We start from the raw sequence: 19412 nt of genomic DNA, 5'->3' as shown, positions 1-19412 counted from the left end.
GTGCATTAGTATATAGGCATAATTTTCACTGGCAATTGTGTGTAATTACTGTGTATAGTGGTTACTAGGGAATACCATCACAAATCTATTTCTTCTGCTACTATTTAGTATTATTACAATGGGGGAATGGAGAAGAAATGAAAGAAGGCAAATTGGTCTGCTTTCCAAAAATAAAGCAGGCTAAAGCTAGTATTACCTTTGTCTTGTAGAAATATGTTGGGAATTTAAACTAAAGTACATTAACTGAGTTTCATGGGATGAAATTAAACCAAGGTGTAAACCCTGAATGAAAGCAGCATTTACATTCATCCAAAATGTCCTGAAGTGGTCATTACAGTTGGTACATAATGGGAATTTTTCATGGTTCGGAGAAAAAAAAAAGTGATTATAGAATCATAGAATCATAGAATGGGCTGGGTTGAAAAGGACCTCAAAGATCATCTGGTTTCTACCCCCCTGCTATGTGCAGGGTCACCAACCACCAGACCAGGCTGCCCAGAGCCACATGCAGCCTGGCCTTGAATGCCTCCAGGGATGGGGCATCCACAGCCTCCTTGAGCAACCTGCTCCAGTGTGTCACCACACTCTGTGTGAAAAACTTCCTCCTAATATCTAACTCAAACATTCCCTGATTCTGTTTAAAGCCATTCCCCCTTGCCCTATCACTATCCACCCTCATAAACAGCCATTCTCCCTCCTGCTTACACATTCCCTTCAAGTACTGAAAGGCTGCAATGAGGTCTCTCTGGAGCATTCTGTTTCCCAAGCTAAACAAGCCTGGTTCCTCAACCTTTCTTCACAGGAGAGATGCTATAATAATAAATATAAGTAACAAATAATTACAACTTTGTCAGCCAAAAGCAATGTGACTCTACTTTTCCGCTATATGGAGGAAAAGGATCTGGGGGTGTTACCTGACAGCTGGCTAAACACGAGCCTGCTGTGTGCCCAGGTGGCTAAGAAAGCCAATGGCATCCTGGCTTGAGTCAGAAATAGTGCAGACAGCAGGAGGTGATCATCCCTCTGTACCAGTACTGGTGAGGCCATGCCTTGAGCACTGTGCTCAGTTTTTGGCCCCCCACTACAAGAAAGGTAAAAGAGTGTGTCCAGAGAAGGGCAGTGAAGCTTTGAAGGGTCTGGAAAACAGGTCTTATGGGGAGCAGCTGAGGGAACTGGGACGTTTGCAGGAAGCTTACGGGAGACCTTATTGCCGTCTTCAGCTCCCTGAAAGTAGATTGTGGTGAAGCAGGGGTTGGCCTCTTCTCCCAGGTAACAGTGATAGGAAAAGATGGCCTTAAATTGTGCCAGGGGAGTATCAGGTTTGGATGGTAGGAAGAACTTCTCAGAAAGAGCAGTGAGCTATTGTAACGGGCTCCCAAGGAGCTGGTGGTGTCATCGTCCTTGCAGTTTTTTGCTGACCCTGGAGCAGACACAGGCATGGGCTGACAGCTGGACTAAATGGTCTCATTGGCCTTTCCAACCTTAGTGAGGCCATTACACTGTTTCCCTGATTTGTCATTTCTGCCAAGGCCCCGCACACCCATGCTCAGCCTGGGAGTGCTTTCTCTGTTGAGTGATGGCCAACACACAGAAAATTTATCGGCATTTCAGAGTGATGAGAACTTGTAACCACATTCTTCATGACCGCACATTCAGCATTAGCCACTCTTCCGAGGTGTTTGTGCTTCTTTACGTACGAGATTATTTCACCTTGTGCTCGACCATCATTCATTCAAAAAAAAAAGAAACGCAACTCAGTAGTAGCTCAGGTCCGGCCTTGCACATCGGGCCAGCCTGAAGTCAGCGACGCCCCGGCGGCCTTCAGCCCCGAGCAGAGCGGCGCGCCGCTGAGCAGCAGCCCATCCAGACGGCCGCAGCGGCAGGACAGCGAGGGGAGGGGCGAGGGCGGCGGCCCGTGAGGCGGCTGTGGCGGCGGGCATGGCGGGCGGGCTGGGGCGCGGCGGGCGGCTCGGCGGCGGTGAGGGAGCGGCTGCGGGAGAGGACGGGCGGCGATAGCGGCCTGCCGGGGGCTGAGGTGGAGCTCGTCCGCAGGAGCGCAGCTCCGAAGCTCTGCGAGCCCCGGCGGGGGCTGGGGCGGGATGTGGGTTCCTGTGGAAGCAGAGCTTGTCGAGACTTACGGGTTTTCATATTCATTCATATTTTCTGAGCGGCTGGTACCTGGTTTATTTCAGGGAGCTTTATTTCTCGTTCCTCCAGGTTTTAACGTGTGTCAGGGGCACTGAAAAACGAAGGTGTCCCGCTCTGCGTTGGGGTGCAGAGAGAGCGCCTTGAAACTACGGCTGTGTACGGTGCTGTGCCACCTTGCTCAGAGCTGCTCTGCAGCCCCGGACAAAAGGGCTCTGCTCATGCTGCTCCTTGACGAGAGCTGTCAGAAGCTGTTTTTTCCTTCTCCATCAGAAATAAGACACATTTTGCCTTTACAAAAGCGGAGTATTTAAGTAATTTTCTTCCATCCGAAGGAAATATCTAAAAAAAAAAAAAAAAAAAAAAAGAAAAAAAAAAAAGAAAAAAAGTTGCTTTAATGGTAGCCTGTGTGTTCAGTGAGCAAGCTTATTGAGAAACTCTTTCAGATGTGCACTTTGATTCCTGCTTGATAATTCTGCTACTGTTTTGCAGTTGTCCTTAGGCAGCAGAAATGGAAAAGTTCTGTGTCCATGCGGGCAAAAATGCCTCCTTGCAACTTTGTACCTGAAAAATACCGAGTAAGTCACACTGCACTCGAATTTATGTAAGACTGCAGTATGAGCTCTGAGTGATAACCTCACCTGCCATGAATAGTCTGTCCATCAAGTAGGACCTGGAGAATTTTCTTGTTTATTAGAACTATAGTCGTAACCCAGAGATGCATTTGTGCAACATCTCCACGATTTATGGCTAAATTGTTGGTTTGAAAGACTTAGTGGATAAGTAAGCATTGAACAGCAGTCTTGGTTCAGAAAGTTGGTTGTATATTAAAATTCTGTTCTATGAACAACCACTGCATCTTTAGAATGCATGAACAAATATTGACTATTTTATTCCCCTCAGTCATATCCATATGAACACATGCTGAAGATTCGTGAGCAGAATATCGCTCCTTCACTGCGAATGTATTACAAGAAGCCTTTGTTGCTGCATCAAGGACATATGCAGTGGCTGTTTGATTATGAAGGACGAAGATATCTTGATCTCTTTGCTGGAATTGTTACTGTCAGTGTTGGTCACTGCCATCCGTAAGTATGTTACTGATTGATTTCCAGAAATGCAGTACAAAATGCAAGAGAAATACTTCTGATGGCTTTGTTCATCTCAGGCACTGTGAGCTGAAAGTCAGGGTATAATTCACTGGATTTTTGTGTATTACATAGTTGGGTCAATTTCCACCATATTTTGAATAATTCATTCATTTATTTGCTCATCCAGATGGCAAATGCAGCCATGTCTGGATTTTCAGCATAGTAATGGAAGTAGGGATGTATGTGCTTGCATACATGTGTGTTGAATTAAAACCCTGTGTCTCTTCTTGTGCTACCTGCAGGAAGGTAACTATGGCTGCCCAAAAACAGCTTGCTTGCCTTTGGCATACCACTAATATTTACATGCATCCATCAATCCATGAATATGCTGAGAAGCTAACTTCACTTCTTCCAGATCCACTTAAGGTACTTCACTTCTGACAGAGCAGGGGTGGGAATCGGGGGTGTCTGTTTATTAAATGGAAATATTTATTATATACATAAATGAGAGCCACAATATCTGCAGAGGGAAATCCTCTTCACAGGCTTTCAGGTAAAGAGAACATGATGAGCTTCTAGACTTTATCTGTAGACTCACTCAGATGTAGACAAGTGTAATAAACCAAGCTCCTGCTGTTCTGCTTGAGTCTTTCTCTCCAGTGAACACTCTGAAAGGATGATGCCACTTTAAAAATGACTGAAGGAACTGAAATGCTGTTAACTGTTGTTACATGTAATTATCTTTAACTGGATCTTGCAAAAATTATAAGAGCAATGTATTTGACTGCATCTTGAGTAGTGAGTTTTACTGCTATTTAAGTAAACAAACCACATGAATGTCATGTATCACATTCACAGAATCAGTAGGAAAAGTACTGTGATTTTTTTCAGGTAAAAGAAACCAGTCATAAAATGAAATTTGGTTACTAGAGATGTGTGAAGCTATTGCAGTCTTAGAAAATGGAAGAAGAGCATTAAAAATAAATGAATGTAAAGCATCTGCATAGAATAAGCAGTGGAGTATCTCAGTCTCCTCTGAAAATAAAATTTAAAAGCTGTGCTTCCTGAAAAGAGGTGTAATGAAGAGACTGGCCTTGATTGGGGCTCATTAAGGACTGATTTCAAGAAGAAGCAGAGACTCCTTGCTTGACAGGAGACTCCAGTCTACCCATTCAGTTAATGGTCTTCCCGATGCCAGCAACTCTGTGATTCTGTGAAACAAGGAAGACAGCTGAAAAGTGGGGGAAATCAATAAAAGGGAAAACAATGGAAAAAGATCCCCTTAATTTTCATTTGCAACTAATAAGCAAATTATTTATACCTCTTCTTCTCTGCTGTTGTGTCTCTGTCTTTGACTTGTAACTGTTGTACAAGGGTAGTACACAGCTGTTTTTACCTGTGTTAAAGTTTTTCAGTTGGTCAGCTCAGTTTTACCCAAACACTTTCATTTTTCTCAAAACCATTGTTATATCTTAGATGTGAGATGGAAAACCTGAAGTTTCCTGGCATTAAAGATTTCTGTATTGTCTCATAGTAGATAGACCATCTTGATCATCATTCCCATCTGTAGTCTGTGGGCAACACGAAGTTTACTGCAGTGGCATCTCTTTGTAGCAGTGAAAGTTTATTCCTCGTAGTGTTACGAAGTGACATCTAAGCAGATTGTGGTTGTGCACTATACTGACCCTAAGCATTCATCTGTAGGTGGTTTACCTAACCAACAGTGGGTCAGAAGCCAATGATTTGGCCATGTTCATGGCAAGATTATACACTCGGAACTTCGATGTCATCTGTTTCAGGTAATGCGATTGTCTTAATCAAACTACCTGTGTGTGTAGTTAGTTTCTGTATGCCTAAAACAAAAAAAATAATGGAAATATCTAACACCAGATCTGCTGAGGACACTCACTGGACAAAGAAATAGATCAGTTGAGTATTTAGTGCAGGACATTAGGACTCGTTTGCATAGGAAACACAAGGGGCAATTTCTGCTTTTCTTATTTAGCTCAGGCTGTACCATGGTGGACCTCCATTCAAGGTCAGAGCAGTCCTCAGCAATTGCTGCTTTCCTCATTTGTTCCGACTCTGCTCTCATCTATGGGAGTTCAAAGGTACCTCTGAAATAGCAGTGCGGTGAACCACAGCAGGGAACTGATCTGGCTGAAAACTATCCCAGATGAAAGATCTGGTTTTGTTTGTTTTGTTGCCTTATATTTCTGCCAGATCCCTGAACCACAGTTCACTGCACGGCTACACAAACAGTTCTTCTGACTTTAACTACAGTGGTAGTGCAGAGGTGAGGGCTACGTAAGCACCAATGTAAGCAATTCTTTTACTGTGCTTCCAGACAGCCACAGTTAATAGAATAAAAGGCCATTTTATGAAGAGTTATATTTTTCTTCCATTCTGTTCAACAGAACATTGAGTGTCTACCCAGCTTATATATTCTGCATAATGAACTTCTGATCTGTGTATAAAACTAGCAATAAACTTCTATATAGTTTAATGATTGGCAGTATCTGTTTGAGAGAGCAGCAGTTCCTGTGATTGAAAGAACACAGATGTTTACTCTGCAGGGTTCTGGTGCTGCAGAAGAACTCTGTGAAACACTTACATAAAAGCTTTCTGAATTGCTACCAGTTCAAGTCCTCGTACTCTTGTCTTTGTGAACACACCTCACAATTACAATGTGTGAAACTGCAGGAAACCGATATAGATGGGCAGTTGAGGAACTTTCAAAAACTGAGCAAAAAAAGGCAGTCTGAATCTTCTTGTTCAGAGTGTATCAGTAAACACTTTTCCCAATAATTTGTAGCTCAGAAACATGCCTTCTCAGAACTACAGTCTCTCTTTGGAAGTGAGAAATGTTCTTGTACTTTGTCTGTTTGCACAGAGGAGCATACCATGGAGGCAGCCCTTACGCACTGGGATTGACGTCTATCGGTTCTTATAAACATGGTGTTGCCAATGGCATTGGCTGTTCAACAGTGAGATTATTTTTTTCTTAATATAATAATAATAATCTAAGTAAATAGAAATGTATTTGAACATTTCAATGATTAGTAAGTTTCTGTCTTCAAAGTGCTTAACAGTTACTGATCACATTACACATGTGTTCCTGCAACAAGAGCTGGAAGCCGGATGCTCCATGTAGCACTTATGCTAATTTAGATTTGGGACAATCATAACAGAAGTTATCATGATTTACAGAGCTTTGTTTTTTGCTTGGTACTATCATGGAAGTTCAGCTATGTGCAAAGTAGTAATAGTCAGGACTTTTTTTTTTCATGTTTGCTTTGGCAAATCTGTGCACAGCTAATTTCTGATGATCTGAAGATGATACTGCCCAGGAATGAAAATGAACCCATCCTTTATGTCAGCAAGAGAAGAGAGATATCTGTTACTGACCATTGAAGAAAAATGGCAATAAGTTATATCTGTGCCCTTGAGAAGATGAGAATGGCTCTCTGATTACCAGAAGATAGCATTGGATATTCCAGTCTGAACTGGCAGTAGAGCCACAGCTTAAGCTCTAGGAAGGCACCTTTAGAGCAGACTCGCAGTCTGGTTCGCTAGATGAAACATTCCATGTCTTCAGGCAACTCATCAGCAGGATTAGAAGGCAGGAATTCCCAGTTTTCAATCTGCTGTAATATCAGCCTGCCAGTACTTTGCAGATTTTGTCATAGTTTAGATTATTAAAGTTCTTATTAGATTATTAGGTTATTAAAGTACTACTGGCAACTCTGACAACGCTGCCGTTAGTCTTAGGTAACCATAAGGGCTGACTAACTCAAAGAGCAAATGAAAGGAAGCAATGGATTGAATCACTACTGCAGGAATACCCATGTGGAGGAATTTTGATATTATTTTATGAGCGTTCTTTGGACAAGTCTCTGGAAGTAGATATTCATTTTAGCAGTGGTTTTTGTTGTTGTTGTTTGTTTATACATTTTCTATTTCATTACAGTCATCCTCAGGTATGATTAACATATCTCTTAGAAAGCTGTCATCAGATATTCCTTTTATTTTGACAGACAATGTTACCAGATGTTTTTCGTGGTCCATGGGGAGGCAGCAATTGTAGAGATTCACCAGTGCAAACTGTTCGAAGATGCAGCTGTTCTGAAGGTTGGTAAATGGTAAAAAGTATGAGTATTTTAGATTAGAGAATACCTGGGGGCTATAGGAGTAAGGTGTATGCTCAGATTATTGTTTAGGTTGTATCTACCTCCACCAGGAAGATGGCCATTCCTCATCGGGCCTCTGGCTAGGTTTTGCAAGGGTTTTTAAAGTAAATATTGCAAAAACCTCATGTACCTGCTTCACACAGGAAAAATGTTGGCCATACGCTCAAATTTCCTCCCAGAATCCTATTTCTAGCATTTTTCATGATCAGCTCTGATATTCGGGATCCTGTGGAACTCAAACCTTCGTACATCGGAAAGAACAGAAATGTTGGTTGTGTTTCATGCATGTCATACAGTGTGGAAGCTCCTCTACTGCTCTCCTTTTAGTAGTAAATTCTGTATTTTTTCCACCATGTCAGTAGGCGTTTTTTGTTGTTTTAATTCACTTGCATATAAAATATTTTCTTCTTAGTTTTGCCCTCTGTAGTGATCAGGAGGATTAGCTATACTAATTGCTCTATTCTTTGTTACAGCATAGACTGATATGCAACTGTATTCTCCAGAATCCTGGTACCTGCACTAACCTAATGATTCCCTATGCCTTATGCTGGCATTTATTAACCCCTGAGAAAATGTTTACTTATTTCTTCTGCTGATGTGAGTGATTCAGAAACACTGTCTCCAACGTGCAGATTACTTAGTTGTGTTATATGTAAAAAGTCTGGCAGCTTTGCCAGTATCTAAACTCGCAGTCTTTGGAGTATAGTTTATGAGAAAATAAGGGGTTCTTTCCTGTAAGATTTAGAATTTTTTATGTATTTGCGAGGTGATATTTACCATATAGTCAAGTAGTACTTGTAGATTAGATGTGCAGTTTCATGTGTTGATGCTGCTTCTACCACTTAAAGTAAACGGTCTTTAAAATATTTTCCCTCTAAACAGGTGTATGTCATGCAAACGAACAGTACATTGAACAGTTCAAAGATACTCTGAACACTGCTGTGCCAAAGACAATAGCTGGATTTATTGCTGAACCAATTCAAGTAGGTAGTTTGCCATTTCTCAGTTGCTGTAGCGCATAAAGTTTAACTCTGCTTTTACTTACTAAGCCCTGATCTAAGGAGCCGTTGCCTTCTAGGTATGGAGTAAGATTTCTGATTAAAAAGAAAACTGGGAACGTGAACAGAAATTGAGGAAACAGTATTCTAAACAACTTTACCAAAGAAGGGATGTCAGTTAGGTTTCCCACCAATCTGTTTATGTCTTTCTCAGTGCACAAGTTTTCAAGGTACTTGTTTTGGCAGTTTATCTTTAACCCATTCTGTTTTACAGTGATTGATTTTACGCTGTGGCCTCACAAACATTTATACAAGCACAACTCACTGAACAGGATACTACCCAATGGGATGGGAATACGTGACCTGAGCAGTTTCAATGCTGAAGCCAGATATTTGAGACAACAGTCTTGCTATTACCTGAGGGCTGCTGATTTTTTTCTCACTGTAGGATAATCACCCAGCAAAATTCCTGTTTCGTTTTCTGTTCCTGAAGACGTCTTTTTTTTTTTTCTTGGCAGGGTATTAATGGAGCTGTTCAGTACCCAAAAGGTTTCTTAAAGGAAGCTTATCAGCTAGTACGGGAAAGAGGAGGTGTTTGTATTTCAGATGAAGTGAGTGTTTTGACCTAAAAACTCTGAAGTTTTGTCTATCTCTGTAAGTCTTCTGAAAATCCACCTGAAGGCAAACTGGAACTCTCTAAATAAGGGAATTGACAAATATTTCATAGATGAAGGATATCACAGTGCCTTTGTTCAAGGCTCCTGGTTTTTAATGCCTTTATTCTGCACTGTGGTATTCTAATAATTTTAGACACAGGTAAGGCTTGTAGCAGGCTTGAATCTTTGGGTTTTAGAGTAGCATAGAGTAAATTTACAAAAACATGCAGTTAATAAATGCCAGCTGTGACCTGGCTGTTGTCACAATAGCAGTCTTTCTTACAAGTGTTGTTGGAGTATGTGAACTCTAGAAAGGGTTTATTTTGCTGTTCCTCTTCAACCATTTATCTAAATGAAATTTGCCTGTTGCCATACTGGTGAACTCTTGGGACTGTGCTACTTGCCTAAGATAGAATAGATCAACAGAAATAGGATTGCTACTTTGAAACATGCTAACAATTGTGTTTCCTCTCCTTTTTTAAGTGGATGCTGCAGTGTGTTTGTACATCTCAACCGTCCTAAGATTGGTGAGGTGTTAGCTATTCCATTTGCGAAAGAAAAAAACAAATTATAGTAAGTAGTATTTTGTGTAAAGCTACCCAAGTAAGGATCTTACTACAGCAGTTGATTCTAGGCGTGCTTGCAGATCAGCAATAATAGAAAGAAAAGAAAAATGAACTGTACTGTAAAATGTGGGAAGATAACGGGGATTTCTCTGGGTTTTTCCTTTGAAAGGTACAGACAGGATTTGGACGGACAGGCAGCCATTTCTGGGGATTTCAAACGCATGACGTAGTCCCTGACATAGTTACTTTAGCAAAAGGAATTGGTAATGGCTTTCCAATGGCAGCTGTTGTTACAACAAAAGGTATATTCATTCTGTTCTGCTAAAGATCAAAATAGGGCACATACATAATATACGGCACAATAATTACTTACTGGAGAGGTGCATGTTCTTTATTATTAATAAATCTTAATAATTATTAATTATTAATAAATCTTGGTCTCAAGCTGTTTTCTGAGGTGAAAGAGTTGGGTTCTCAATTTTGTATGATTTTATCAAGTGCTGTGCTATACCAGTGTCAAGATTTATTTGAATGAGGTTAGTAGTATTACTAAAGCAGAGATAACCTTGTGAGTCATGGGTAGAGATGGTAATAGATCCTGGAGCTCCTCTCTGAGTGCACCATTTTAATGATTAATGCACAATAAGTAGAGCAGCATGTTAACTGACTACTTGATTCATATGAATAAATCTGGTGAGGAACGTTTGTAGGTGATGCCCTAAGGCAACAACTAACTGTTAAGTGTGATATTAGCTTTGTGTTTTCCTTTTTAAGTCCGTCTTTACAATCTGGTCTCTATAATGTTTGCAATATATTACAATCTATCATTTCACTCACTTAGAGTCAGGATAGGAGCACAGCAAATTTTTAAGTTAAAGTAGGTAACTGTTGTTACCAAATGTAAGGAAACTGTAAGACTAATTATTATATTTTATTCTTTAAGAGATTGCAAATTCTTTGGCTCAAAACCTTCACTTCAATACCTTTGGAGGAAATCCTTTGGCCTGCGTAGTGGGATCTGCAGTTCTTGATGTAAGGAGAGTGTTGTGCTTTTTTTGTAGCAAAAGATAGATAAGAAATGCTTGCATTTGTTCTTACTGTAAAATTGTATGTCGGCAATTTTACAGCTGTATTGAATTTATCAACATTCACAAGCATTATTTGTACATAGCTATAGTACCCTGTGTGAAGGGGGAAAAAATTTCATTATCTCCACCGCAAAATTCCATTCCTTTTGCAGGAATACGAGTCATCTGTAATGTCATCTTTTAAGTAAGTCAGAGCCTGTATCTGAAGCAAGAAGATGGTCAGAATTAGGAAAAATAAAATGCAATGAAGGAAAAGGAGACAGGAGAAAAAAGTAAACAAAAGCAAGAAAACAAGAGGGAAAAACACTCATGTGAACTTCTAAAATTGTATTTTTTGTTTTCACTCATGAATTTTCTTAAAGCAGATTTTAAGTTTATAAAATGATTTGCACATGTCAGTGCTGATAGCTGGCAGCATGTCAGAACTTTGATTAAAAGTGGTCTTTTTAGAGTAAGGAGTGCATTTAAAAGAATTAAATCACCCAGACTTTACTAAAATGCTGCCTCGTACACAGAGGTATATTATGTCAAGTTTTATTCTTTCCAAATTGCTGGAGAAGGAGTTAAAGTATCTATGACAAGATTATGGAGGCCAAGTATTTTTCAGCTATGATTATTTGTGAGCATGAATTAGTAAAATAATATGATTGTTGAGAAATAAATAAAACTTGCAAAAGAATAGAGGTTCAGTTTTAACCTGATGCCACCTGATTAAGTGGAAGAGAGGAGAAATTTCAGTACTGTAGCAATGAAGGAACACAGTGTGCAAATCTGTGAGAGAAAGTGAAATAAACATAAGGTCACCAATCCAAATGGAGATTAACCAGAGGTGAAGGAAGCTTCTCTTGTGGCTTTGTCATTGTATGTCTTTTTTACCAGGCTATTGAAGAAGATAATCTTCAGAAAAACAGCAAGGATGTGGGAACATACATGTTACTAGAGCTTGCTAAACTACGGGAGAAGTTTGAGATTGTTGGAGATGTCCGTGGCAAGGGACTCATGATTGGGATAGAAATGGTGACAGATAAGGTTGGTGATTTACTTTATACCTTCTGACTTACGGTGCCATTGCAAGTTTTATTTCAGCTGAGATGAAATGTGATAATATGAAGATTTTATCTTAAATACTAATGATGGAGTGAGAAAACACTGTTCTGGCTAAAACTGAGCTAAAACATTCTGGCATTTCAAGTATTTCACAAGTTTTAAGTAAACAGTGACTTGTGCACTTCAGTTACATAAATTCATCGTAGAAAGCAGATCAATTATCATAGAATCAGTTAGGTTTGAAAAGACCTAAGGTCAAGCCCAGCTGGTATCCCAGTACTGCCAAGTCTACCACTAAACCACATCCCTAAGCACCACATCCGCAGCTTTTAAATACCTCCAGAGACAGTGCTGCAGCCTGTTCCAATGCTTCCCTTGAATAATGATTTTTTTTTCCTGGTATCTAACCTGAACCTCCCCTCGTGCAACTTAAGGCCATTCCCTCTTGTCCCATCATGAGTTACCTTTCAGGAGAGGCCAACCCCCACCTTGCTACAACCTCCTTTGACGTCACTGTGGGGAGCAATGAAGTCTTGCCTGACCACTGTTAGCTAAATAACCCCAATTCCCTCAGCCACTCCCCACAAAACCTGTGCTCCAGACCCCTCACCAGCTTTGCTGCTCTTCTCTAGACACACTCCAGCTCCTCAAAGTCTTTCTCATAGTAAGGGTCCCCAAACTAACCACAGTGTTCAAAGTACAGCCACCAAGTGCCAAGTCCAGGGGGACAATCACATCCTTGCTTGTATTAGCATGTCATTGGGTTTCTTGGCCTCTGTTTGCTCGTGTTCAGCCAGCTGTCAGCCGGTGTCTCCAGGTCCTTTTCTTTTGGGCAGCTTTCCAGCTACTCTTCCCCTAGCCTGTAGCATGGCAGTTACTTTATGCAGCTGATGTTTTCGGTCAGAGATAGCGATGGGATTTATTGGAAGAACTGGAATAATACATTTTTTTCCTGGAATTAATTTAGAATATCCTAGTGAAGCTTACTGTTCACATTCCATAGGACAGTCGCCACCCTCTTCCATGTGAAGAAATCAATCAAATCTGGGAGGACTGTAAAGACATGGGTGTTCTGATCGGCAGAGGAGGACTCTACAATCAGGTATCGAACTTCTTGTTAAATTAATTTTAGTTTAGTAAATGAACTAGAAAACATATATATTTAAAAGCTCTCCCTGCTTAATTTTTCTTGGTTTGCAGAACAGGCAGGAGCTGTTTGTTTCTTTTTAAAGTGGGATGAACTTCCTTCAAGCTTCCAGTATTCCTTTGGAAGGACAATTTAACTTAGAAAAGCAGGATAGTATAATATATGTAAATTAGAGGAAATCAGCAATATTCAGGTCTGCTAAGCATTTGTTACTGTTGGAGTTATAACCTGATCTGGTGACAGAGAAACAAGTTTATTCTTGCTAGTTCTTTCATTCTAGAGAGCTGATAATATTCTATCTGGATGTTGATATAAAAAATAAATGTAAAGAGAGCTCGTAGCAGCAAATTCAGCAATACAGCACAGAAGTGAGAATTGCAACCAAATGGGCATCAGCCACTTGAACATACATTATGCTGCACTCATGGGTCCGTGCCACAAGTTTCTTAGAGCATGCAGATTAGTAACAGACTTTGGGATGGTAGGTCAGTTAAACCCTCAGAGCAGCTTTTCTATGAGATGGGTACACGGCTAGAAGAAGCTGGGCACTGCCTCTGTCATCTCATAGGCTTCCAGTCACAAACCAGAAGACAGGTTCTATGCTGCAGTTCAGTGTAGTAAAATCTGATTCTGCTCATGGGATTGCTCTTTGCCTGGGAGCATTATCTGAAGTCAGCCTCAGCTGAAGTGGGGGAAGAAAGCCCATTATGTGCTTTCTGCATATAGTCTGCATACAGAATACATAGACAGAAAAACTTAGAAAGAAAGTTTAAGATTCTTACTCAAGTTAAATGACTTTGTAAACATTATACTACCAAATATTTGGACTATTAGAACCTAATTTCTTACTAAATTGCACTGTGCATATATCCCTTCCTGATCAACATGCAATCCTGATCAACAAGCTACACTGATCTAAGTGAAAGTTCGTTTTTAGTGATTCTCTTCAAAACTTACTGGAAAGCCTTTCATATAAAAGAAAAATACCTAACAGCAGGTTAACACAATGCAGGGGACTTACCATTCTCAGTAAGTACTGTTTCACTATGGCAAAGTTGCTAGAAAGGAAAAAAATGCCCATTTTGTTTCATCTGGCTCTTAGTACAAATCCATCTAAGGGTTCAGGCTCCACCTAGAGTAACAGATACAACCTACTCCAGTCAGCTCTCTTTTGAAAACAGTTGATCTGTCCCTGGAGCAGAGGGGGCATTAGAAGCAGCAGTCAGTGCCTCATTTCAGGGTGTGTTTTTCAGAGGCCTCACTCCCAGCACTGCAGCTCTGTATTATTTTTCATTGTTTTGGTTATATTGTTTAGCAGGGGATGGTGCTAACCTAGATGGGCTGCTAGAACAGGTGTTCTTTGCATACGATCTTAAGGTTGTCTTTTCTTTTTCTTTCTCTTTAGACATTTAGAATTAAACCCCCTATGTGCATTACTAAAAAGGATGTTGACTTTGCTGTTGAAGTAATTCATACTGCACTAGAGAAACACACGGGAAAAGCAGCTGGAAAGTAGTCTTGTTTCTTTACGAGATGCGCGTCGGACCTGAGCCTTGCTGTCCAGACTCTAAAGGAAGCATAGTCTAAAGATAAAATACTTGTCAGCATCATAAGACTACTGTTACAGAACCAGACTTAAAAGAATGCTCTCTACCCCATTTTATCAAAATGCAGGTATTTCAGTTGCCCTCAACAAGGCAACAGGCAATGCTAGAGGTTGGGAATGGTCAAAACACAATAGTTTATTTCAGCTGCTCCTTGTTCCTTACTCTTCTACTGCTGCTTTTCTCTCACTGGTTTTCTACGCTCCAGCAGAAGCTCTCTAGCAGGCTATAGTCCCCTTGGGTGAGGTTACAGGTTATTTGTTCCAGCTTTGTTCCAGCTTTGTTCCTGTGTCTCCTTTGCTGCCATTTCTTACCTACATTTTCAGCAGAGGCAATACAAACTCTTGCTTGATTGAACATTGGCATGTGGTGGGACTGCTGCAAAGCCAGCTGTGACCAATACAGGGGAGTCCCTGACCACCTCTTCCATGGCGTCACCTCTGCAGCTACCAGTGCCTTTTACACCCAATAAGCATGAGCATACATAAAAACCAATATTTCATCATTGTTTTATTTTATTTAAATAACAAAAATAATCAACTGAAAAGTTTTTTTGCAGCTTAAGTCTTACCCCATAACATGAGATTTCACACAAAGTCACTCTTGGGCTAGGAAGCATTCTGAGCAGAATGTAACTGCGTGTCTCAAACAGAGCTAAAACTTTATCACAATGATACAGTGTAATTACAACATTAAAAAATCTGTGCACACAAATTGAAAGTTTCTAATTATGGAAATTATTTTTAATGTCAAATCCAGTCATCATCCCCTCCAAAAAAACAAAAAAAAAAACAAACAAAAAAACCTCTTTGCTTTTCTTCCTGCTGCTTTTTGATTTGTAGTTATTTAGCAAAGATAGGTGAAACAAAGTACAACTTTTCTAACAATCACTTTTGAAACAAAATTTTTGTTACCTTCTCCACTCTCCAATAAAAGTAGCATTGTTGTCTGTTAGCAAGAACTATACATTTGTCATTTTACTTTGATGAAAGTTTTAATGTTTGAATAATTTCTTGATCTAGTAGCAGTTCTGTTTCCACCCTTTTTTTTGATAAGCTGAAATGCCGGAGCAACTCAGGTAAGGCAAGAACATTACATTTAGAAAATGCAATGAGAGAAATACAGAAAAAGCTAGGAGTATACTAAAAATACCATATCCCCAAGTCCTCCATGAACACTGGATTCTCTGACTTCACTGACTGCTTGTTTTGCAAAACACTTTTGTTCACTTGCACTCCCAACTCAGGTGTTCATCTTTTCTTTTTGTTAAGTGTTATTCAGAATGAATACATTACACACTTAAACAGAGACATAATACCAGTTCCCATTTTGTTTTTCATTAGGAAATCAAAACACATGTGGAGAGCAATCCATACCACCTGCCACTCTCTCCTCAATTGGCAGCATCGAGTGTGCATGTACCATGGGACAGAACCCCTGCGTGCAAGTCAACTCATACGCATTAACACTGACACTTCAGCCATCATCCATTCCTTCCCACACTTATTCCAGGAAGGCTCATCCACAGGATTTCCCTCCCCAGTACAAACACCTTAGCACACATGGTCACGTACAAAACTAACAGGGACTGTCCAAACTGTAATTAACCAACTCTGACATCTTTCCCCTTTTGTCCACTGGTTAATTTGAAGGGGACACTGAGGATGGTTACTCTTCCACTTGTGCTGCTCATATTTCATTTTTGATGGAAGATCAAAACAGCAGAGTCCAATCTTAGCCTCAAATAATTTTCTGTCTCTGTAAAGAAAACAACTGTGATGTGGTAAAATAATGTATTCCCTCTGCATAGTTACTCCATCCACATAAGTTTCAACAGGAATGCTAGGCAACTCTGCATCACTACTGCCCCTTCACCAAGACAGCTGTCAGAAGGGTAGGTCAAGTTCAGTCAGTAAAGAAAAAATGGTAAAAACAAGCAAAAGCAAAAATTGCTCCACGGGATAACATTCTCCTTGTTACATCTTCCAAATCTTCCTTTTTTTTCTTTTTTCCTTTTTGTTTCTTCCACCAAAACCTGGGATTGCCTTCCCACTTTACCTTTGCACACTTTTCAATGTTTTAGAGAATTTTCTTGTATGATTCTAAAGACTGTCAGTGTAATAAAATTCTATCTGTTTTTACGTTTCTCTTTTTTGCTTCTGGTGTGAACAGCTCCATTTACAGACAGTGCCTGTGTTGCTTTTGCATGTCCTGTTGCTTTTAGATGTTCAAACAGTTTATTTCGGGATGGAAATGTACAGTTGCAGGTTACACAGTGAATGGGAACTTCATTCTGAAAGATGAAAGAAAACAAACTGTTCACATCTGTACAAGATGTGTAATAAATACATTGTGTAATAAATAGAATACACCAATTGGCTCTACCTAGCTACTCGTAGAAGAATGAAATGTGACTAAATTGTTTGTTTCTCTAATTAATATCCTATTGCTGATTGGCAATTAAAATAGAATATTAAAAGCATAACTTTGTGAAACTTTAAGGAGAGCCAAGTAAAGCCAAGAATTGAGCAGAAGCTTACCAACAGTAATTAATGAAAAAGATTACTTTGATCTCACGTCAGTAAACAAGACTATAAATATAATATTTTGAGTTTGAGGTATGCCGAATTTATGCCTTAGGTGTAGCTATTACAAGAGTTGTTCTTCTGGGAAGAACCAATATTTGGAAAGATGCAGACAGTACTGTCTCCCACCTGCCTGCTGAGAGCAGCCATCTTCAGATGTTTACATTTTTTGGTTTGAACTGCTTTGATAACTGAGTTCTAGCCACTCTCCTAGACCTGAAATTTAGCCCTGCACTTCTCTGCATAGACAAGAGCTAATGTTCCAGTGTCCTAAATACTAATAAAATCACAGAAAGAGAACAAATTATTATCAAAAAGTAAGTAGTAAACCAGAACAGAATTTGGCAACTGTAGGTAAAACAAACTTTTTTTTGTTTGTAATGACATGACCCTGTTTTTTTAAACAGTGTAAGTAATTTGACATACCATTGTTTGGTGTTCTGAAGATCCCTTAGCAGACTTTTTTGCATCCTTGGCTTTTTTACCCTTAGGCTTACTGCTGCTGACAGACAAAGAGAAACCAAGATTAGTGCACAAGAATATTCAAATTAAAGAGTGATTGCATTCAAGTCACTGTTCTTTCTTCACACAACCTAAGTGGTTCCAGCAAAATAGAAAGCCATGCGGCTTACGTGAAATCTCAAGATTCTGCTAAAGGATGAATCAGCTACTTGAGAATGATGCAGTGCTGATACGCAGTCTAATAACATTTCCAAACTAAATCCTAACACTCTTTGTTCAGTACTGTATTTATGTAACTCTGATTTAGTGGAGTAGCCCTAAATTCACAGGTGAGAAAGATCTGCTTGTTACAGTATCAAACATGACATAAAATGACATGGTCAGCACACCTTTTCACTTCACTCTGTGCTTCATTCACTTGGCTATTATCTTCTGTAGCACTTGCTTCCTCTGTCACAGCACATCTTTGGTTATCATTTACAGACTGCTCAGCTGGGCCACTGTCTTTCTCCACACAGGGCAATTCCTTTTTCTCAATTGTTTCCTCATCAGCACTTTTATCCAAAGAGTCCTCGTAAGTCTGTCCAAATAGAAGAAATAAAAGTTACTTGATGCTCATTAGTGACTATGCTTATCATCATTTACCTTAAAACATGAGTGTGTGGGGAGAACACACAAAACCATGAAGCCTCTGAATTTTATGCTGTATTTTCAGTGGGATTCCAACAAGCAAAATCTTCACTCCTCTCTTCTGAAAGATGAGACCAGCTGTGTTTTTAATTACACAAAGAGCTTGAACACAAGGCTCTATGTCACATCACATCATAACGGCTTTGTTTTTAACTTTGACTAACATTTTGACTGGTTTCTGTGCCAGACATCTGTATTAGGACACTTAAGCCAAAATAACTGAAACGACTGAAGCAAAACACACTGTATCTTCCCTCCCTATCTTCTGGCTATCTTTTCCATGTATCAGAATCAGAGTCAACAACTGTTTAGTAAGAGCTCAATATCTGTGCATGTCTGAGGCAAAGCTCAATTTCCAAAAGTAGAATAAACGTAACACTGTGTTAATATGACTACATCTCCTACAGTAACTCTTGCAGACATAGATAGCTTAGCCACGTTTTCTCAGGTAGTTTTATCTCCAGGCAAAAAACCAAAGATCACAATAATTCTCAACTCTTGGTGAAGACTGATAGCAGATAGAAGTTATGCTTCTAGGATCTCTGCATAATAAAATTCCAGGTCAGTTACGCGAGTGTGCAGCCCACATTCCAGGCTGCAAAAAACCTAACTTCACATAACGGAAGGATGGGAGACAAGGTGCCTACACAGAACATTTATAAAGTAGATGAAAAAGAATTTCAGGGAAACTGAAAAGGAAATGAAGAAGCCAGAGTTGGATAAGATGTTGATGGCCTGCATGGAAACAAGAAGGGCAAGCCAATACAACTTGGATAATGCAAAACCAACAAAGAGAAGCAAGAAAAATTCAGCTGATTGAAAGCCTTGGAGAAGTTTCTTGATAAGAGATGATGATGAGGAGAGGGCAGAGAAGGGGAACACATAACACTAGAAGGGTTAGGCTGGGGAAAAACCCTGAGGCCATCCTGGAAAACATGCAAGATGCGGGATCTAGCGTATGTAGCTCAGTGGTTTCATGACTATGATTGAGTGATACTGAATAGGAAAGAAGTACAAGTAGGAAAGGATCATGCATGAGAAAGGCAGAGGGAGCAGTCTGCCCTGTGTGGTGTTCCTGACACTCAAGGCTGACACAGACATGCAATTCTTGAATCCCAGCCTGCTCCTGTCAGCACAGATCTG

At 39.9% G+C, this 19412-nt stretch overlaps 2 protein-coding genes across 4 annotated transcripts in view; one reads left to right on the top strand and one right to left on the bottom strand.

The window, feature by feature from the left end:
- Window positions 1-1893: 1893 nt before the first annotated feature.
- On the top strand, window positions 1894-16673 carry AGXT2 (alanine--glyoxylate aminotransferase 2). 2 transcript variants are annotated; one of them, XM_048931437.1, is made up of 14 exons: window positions 1894-1978; window positions 2638-2723; window positions 3049-3233; window positions 3539-3662; window positions 4941-5035; window positions 6130-6223; window positions 7274-7367; window positions 8309-8409; window positions 8943-9035; window positions 9816-9948; window positions 10590-10678; window positions 11614-11763; window positions 12785-12883; window positions 14334-16673. In XM_048931437.1, the coding sequence occupies exons 1-14, from the start codon at window positions 1939-1941 to the stop codon at window positions 14442-14444; spliced, it is 1494 nt and encodes a 497-aa protein (XP_048787394.1). In that variant the 5' UTR covers window positions 1894-1938; the 3' UTR covers window positions 14445-16673. The 2 variants fall into 2 exon arrangements, with proteins under 2 accessions (XP_048787394.1, XP_048787395.1); XM_048931438.1 differs by lacking the exon at window positions 1894-1978 and adding an exon at window positions 2017-2035.
- DNAJC21 (DnaJ heat shock protein family (Hsp40) member C21) overlaps window positions 15306-19412 on the bottom strand; it is a 16297-nt gene continuing 12190 nt past the window's right edge. Inside the window, exons 10-12 of one of the 2 annotated variants that reach the window (XM_048931435.1) lie at window positions 17969-18159; window positions 17544-17619; window positions 15306-16825 (exon numbers count right to left, since the gene is read on the bottom strand). In XM_048931435.1, coding sequence (XP_048787392.1) covers window positions 16661-16825; window positions 17544-17619; window positions 17969-18159 — 432 coding nt within the window. In that variant the 3' untranslated portion in view covers window positions 15306-16660. The remainder of the gene's footprint in view (window positions 16826-17543; window positions 17620-17968; window positions 18160-19412) is intronic. The other variant, XM_048931436.1, reaches the window with a different exon arrangement.

The sequence above is a fragment of the Lagopus muta genome, chromosome Z (assembly GCF_023343835.1).
Source record: "Lagopus muta isolate bLagMut1 chromosome Z, bLagMut1 primary, whole genome shotgun sequence".
NCBI lineage: Eukaryota > Metazoa > Chordata > Aves > Galliformes > Phasianidae > Lagopus > Lagopus muta.
Note: the sequence above shows the minus strand (reverse complement) of the source record. Positions and strands in the feature narration are given on the sequence as shown.